This window comes from Dioscorea cayenensis, unplaced genomic scaffold, assembly GCF_009730915.1.
Source record: "Dioscorea cayenensis subsp. rotundata cultivar TDr96_F1 unplaced genomic scaffold, TDr96_F1_v2_PseudoChromosome.rev07_lg8_w22 25.fasta BLBR01000781.1, whole genome shotgun sequence".
In the NCBI taxonomy this organism is placed as follows: Eukaryota; Viridiplantae; Streptophyta; class Magnoliopsida; order Dioscoreales; family Dioscoreaceae; genus Dioscorea; species Dioscorea cayenensis.
This window is the reverse complement of record NW_024087172.1, coordinates 924-5,097: the sequence shown is the minus strand read 5'-3', so window position 1 is coordinate 5,097 and position 4,174 is coordinate 924. Positions and strand designations below refer to the sequence as shown.

At 31.7% G+C, this 4,174-nt stretch overlaps 1 protein-coding gene across 1 annotated transcript; it reads right to left on the bottom strand.

Annotated features, from left to right (window-relative positions):
• Window positions 1-922: 922 nt before the first annotated feature.
• LOC120254992 (noroxomaritidine synthase-like) lies at window positions 923-2,561 on the bottom strand. The gene has a single exon (XM_039262923.1). The coding sequence runs from the start codon at window positions 2,540-2,542 to the stop codon at window positions 1,004-1,006; it is 1,539 nt and encodes a 512-aa protein (XP_039118857.1). The 5' UTR covers window positions 2,543-2,561; the 3' UTR covers window positions 923-1,003.
• Between the last annotated feature and the right edge of the window lie 1,613 nt (window positions 2,562-4,174).

Below are 4,174 nucleotides of genomic sequence, written 5' to 3'. Positions count from 1 at the left end.
ACCAATTGCGACACCCACAAACTCTAGTGAGTGAGAAATTACAACAATGTGATGGTTCTAGAGAAGTTGATGCACAAATATATCAAAGCTTGGTTAGTGGCTAATTTATTTAACCCACATTTGTTTAGTTTTATCTTATTAAGTTGGAATTGTTTCAAGGCTCATAACCCATTCAACAAAGCAGAATTTTGGCACAACAAAATTAATTATGAGGTATATTGCTGAAACCTTAAACTATGGATTGTATTACACGCAAGTTGCAGACTTCAGATTGAAGGGATTCACTGATAGAGATTAGACTGGATCCATTGAAAATAAGAGAAACACATCTGGGAGCATAAATATATCTCCACTTGCCATCACTTGGAATTCTAAGAAACAGGAGATAACAACCTTATCTATGACTATAGCTAAATATATCTCTGCTAGTACTGCTTCAGCATGTCAGGTCGTGTAATTAAGAAGGTGTTGCTAGCAAATATAAATCAACAATAGAAGGAAACAACTGAAATATATTATGATCAACTATCGAAGAATATGAACCTTCATTTTCATTTCATCATAGATCTAATTGCATACAATTCCATCACTTTAAAATTATGCAACACAAAAAATCAAGTAGCTGATATTTTCACCAAAGCCTTATCTCTTTAGAAGTTTGATTATTTCAAAATAAAAAAGGTTGGTGTTGACAAAAGTCAAAGTTGAGGTGGCACCAACAGGGAACAAGCTTGAAGGGTCATGAGAGGAAATAACTGATCATAAGGTTTCAGTCATTAGTTATTAATTGTTATAATGGACTAGAGTGCTGCTTTTCTACTCAAACTCTGTGCTTTTACTATGACTTTGTTTTGATCTCACTGTAGAGAAATATCCAACAGTATATATAATTATTTGTTTCTTCTTCAATTATCAAGTCCAATAACTCAATCATAAAATTAACAAAGCTTCAACATCATTATTTAATTTAATTATTTCTTTTCAACCACATAAGATAAAAATCTCACTCTCTTTCTGTGATCTTGACCATTAAACCATTCTTCATATGAAGTATCACAGAACACTTAGCTTCAACAACATGATCTTCAACAACATGAAAATGGAACCTACTGATCATAGCTACCACCACTGTCTTCATCTGAACAAAAGCAACCTCTTTTCCCAAACAAGTTCTTGGCCCAGCATTGAAAGACAAGAACTTAAATGAAGGCTCATGCCTCAACTTCCCCTTCTCACTTATCCATCTTTCAGGCTTAAACTCCATGCAATCCTCACCCCAAATTCCCTTCATCCTTCCCATTGCATAAATCAAGATTACTATCTTCATCCCTGGTTTAACCTTATCACCACTTGGTAACACTTCTTCTTTAACAACACCTTTATGTTCAAAAGGAACAGGTGGATATAACCTCAATGATTCACACAAAGCTGCATGCAAGTAAACCAATTTACCTAACTCTTCACTATCAATCTCTTCCTTCTTCTCCAATGAGTACTGTTTCAGCTCTTCAATGGTCTTCTCTTCTACTTGTTTGTTCTTGCTCAATAACCAAAAGAACCATGTAAGTGCTGAACCAGTTGTATCTCTTCCGGCTAGCATTAGATTTATAGTTGTATCTCTTAATATCTTGTTAGATTCTTGGATATTTTTCATAGAGTTTGTGTCTTTGATGTAAGATGTTAGAAGATCACAGTCTCTAATGTTTCCATGATTGTCTCTCTTCTTCTTGATTGCTTCAGCTATGAACTGGTCTATAACTTTCCGAGCTCTTGCTAGTTTTTTCTCTTCTCCGACATTCAACCACCTTAGCAACTTCCACAACCGGGCTGGCATGATGTGCCGGAGAAACATCACAGTCATGGTCTCATCCATGGCTTTAGAGAAAGGAATGGTTGGAAATTCCAACGAGAGAGACTTTGGATTAACACCAAAAACTAACTCACATGTAGCATCAAAAGTGAACTTCAAGAACACTTCTTGCAAATCCAAAACTTGTGTTTCTTTTTCTTCTCCGGCGAGTTGCCGGAGAAGAGGGATGAGCTCAGTGTAAACTTTGGAATTGCTAGACTTGATTAAGAATGCTTTGAAGTTATGATCAGTGATGAAGTTATGAGCTTTCTTTCTCTGCAACCTCCATGACTCGCCGTCGACGGTGAAGATTCCATCGCCGAGAAAATCAAAGATCTCAGAGAATTCTTCTCCTTTTGGGTAGTTTTTGAAGTTGGTGTTGAAGATATGGTTGATGTTGGCAGGGTCACAAGTGATTAGCATGTCCATGGATGAAAACCAAGGTCCTTTGAACATGAAATTGCAACATGAAGCCCGGAGAAGGTTGGTGATCCAGGAATGAAATTGGTGAATGTTGGTGAGGAGGCCGGGGAGCATTCCGATGACCGGAAAGTTGAAAGGAAGATGATGATGATGATGATGATGATGATGATGACTTTGGTAGTAATGGCGAAGGAGGTAAAGAAGGATAAAGGAAACTAAGATTAGTATGGTCTCAGGGTTTGATAGCCAAGAAGGCAATATACTAGCCATTGTTGCTTGTTGGTTTGCTAGTGTAGATAATTATATAGAGGAGACAAATGGAGTGAATGATATAGAAAAAAATATCTACTTTATAATTTTTATTTTCATTTTTTTTAAATTAGAAATCAACATGTGTGGTCGATATGTTTTCGGGGAAAAAAATTATTTTTGACGGAGGATAAAGGTGACAAGCACCCGATAAAGAGGTGTCAAGGACGTGTAGATATAATGGTATATTAGTTACAGTGATTTAACGATCTCTTAGAAGTTTATCAAATCGGTCTGAAGTCACATGAGGTTATTGATTAAAGTACTATTATGAGCATGTCTAAAATATATTTTAAAAATCAAACTGAGGTAATGTATTTAGAAAAGTTGGCATGAGAGCACTGGCTAAAGGGTAAGATATAGATAATTTATTAACTTTAATTTAGTTTAGATTTGAAAATTATGGATGTTTTAAAGATTTGATAAATTAAAAAATAATAATTTTTAGAACATTGAATGAGTTAGAGTCCATTAATAATTAGGGTAAATTATTATTTAACTCTCACATTTTCTCTCGGATATAGATATTTTATAATGGCGATACTAATTTATAATGATAATAACCACTAGCCAAAGAAAAAGACTGATTTAATATTTGTTGAATGATTAAGTACTAAATATCAAACTTTTATATTTAATATAAATGGTATATCATTTATGTTGATATTCAAAATTAGGTATTAGCTAGCAAGTGACTCAAATATATAACTTTTGTACTATGATGTGATATGTTTTGACAAAAATCAATGGACAAAAAGTATGGTTGTGATAAGCCATGTTCCCCACACTGATATTTTTTATTAATTTTACTAACAAAATAATATGATTTAATTGATTTAATTTTTATTTATTAGTTAGCAACATAAAAAAAATTATAATAATCACTTATAACATCTATAACAGTCATATGCCAAATTTAGTTAAATCTGTATGTGTCAAGAAAAAAAGTTATTCATCAATTATTAATATTTCATATAACAACCCCAGGATGGATTATATATACATATATATAAATTTAAAAAAAAAACTCAAAGGAAGCTTATATTATATTAATTTATAATAGTGATTTTTTCAATAACTCAGAACAAGCATCAACCTTTTACATAACTTGGCAAATCATTCATGTTAATATAAAAAAATTATGTATCATATTAAAAAAATCATGTATTATAATGAATCTATGACATATATCAAAATAATTTTTGTAGTATGATTTGACTTATTTCGGCAAATATTAATACCGAAGTAGCACCTACACCTACTCTGCCAAAGACATGCTGCATATAATTCAATATTGAAACATAAGATTTTTAAATTAACAAAAAGTATAATTGTAGTAAGCCTTGTTCTTAGTGTCAATCTTTTGATTTTATTTTACTAGTTAAATAAAATTTCATTAAATTGATTAAATTTATATATTAATCAGTAATAAAATTAATTATAATAACTTACCTAACAAACAAAATAAATAAGGAGAACGTTTATAATAACCATAGGATGAAAAATAATAGATTTAAATACAAAACTTTAAATAATATGCCTTGTGGCATATTTATGTGAGTTTATATTTGAGGAAGAAGCTAAAATGAATAA

What these genes read in the sequence shown, in the direction of transcription:
- LOC120254992 (XM_039262923.1), bottom strand. Translation starts at nt 2,542, where the DNA reads ATGGCTAGTATATTGCCTTCTTGGCTATCAAACCCTGAGACCATACTA.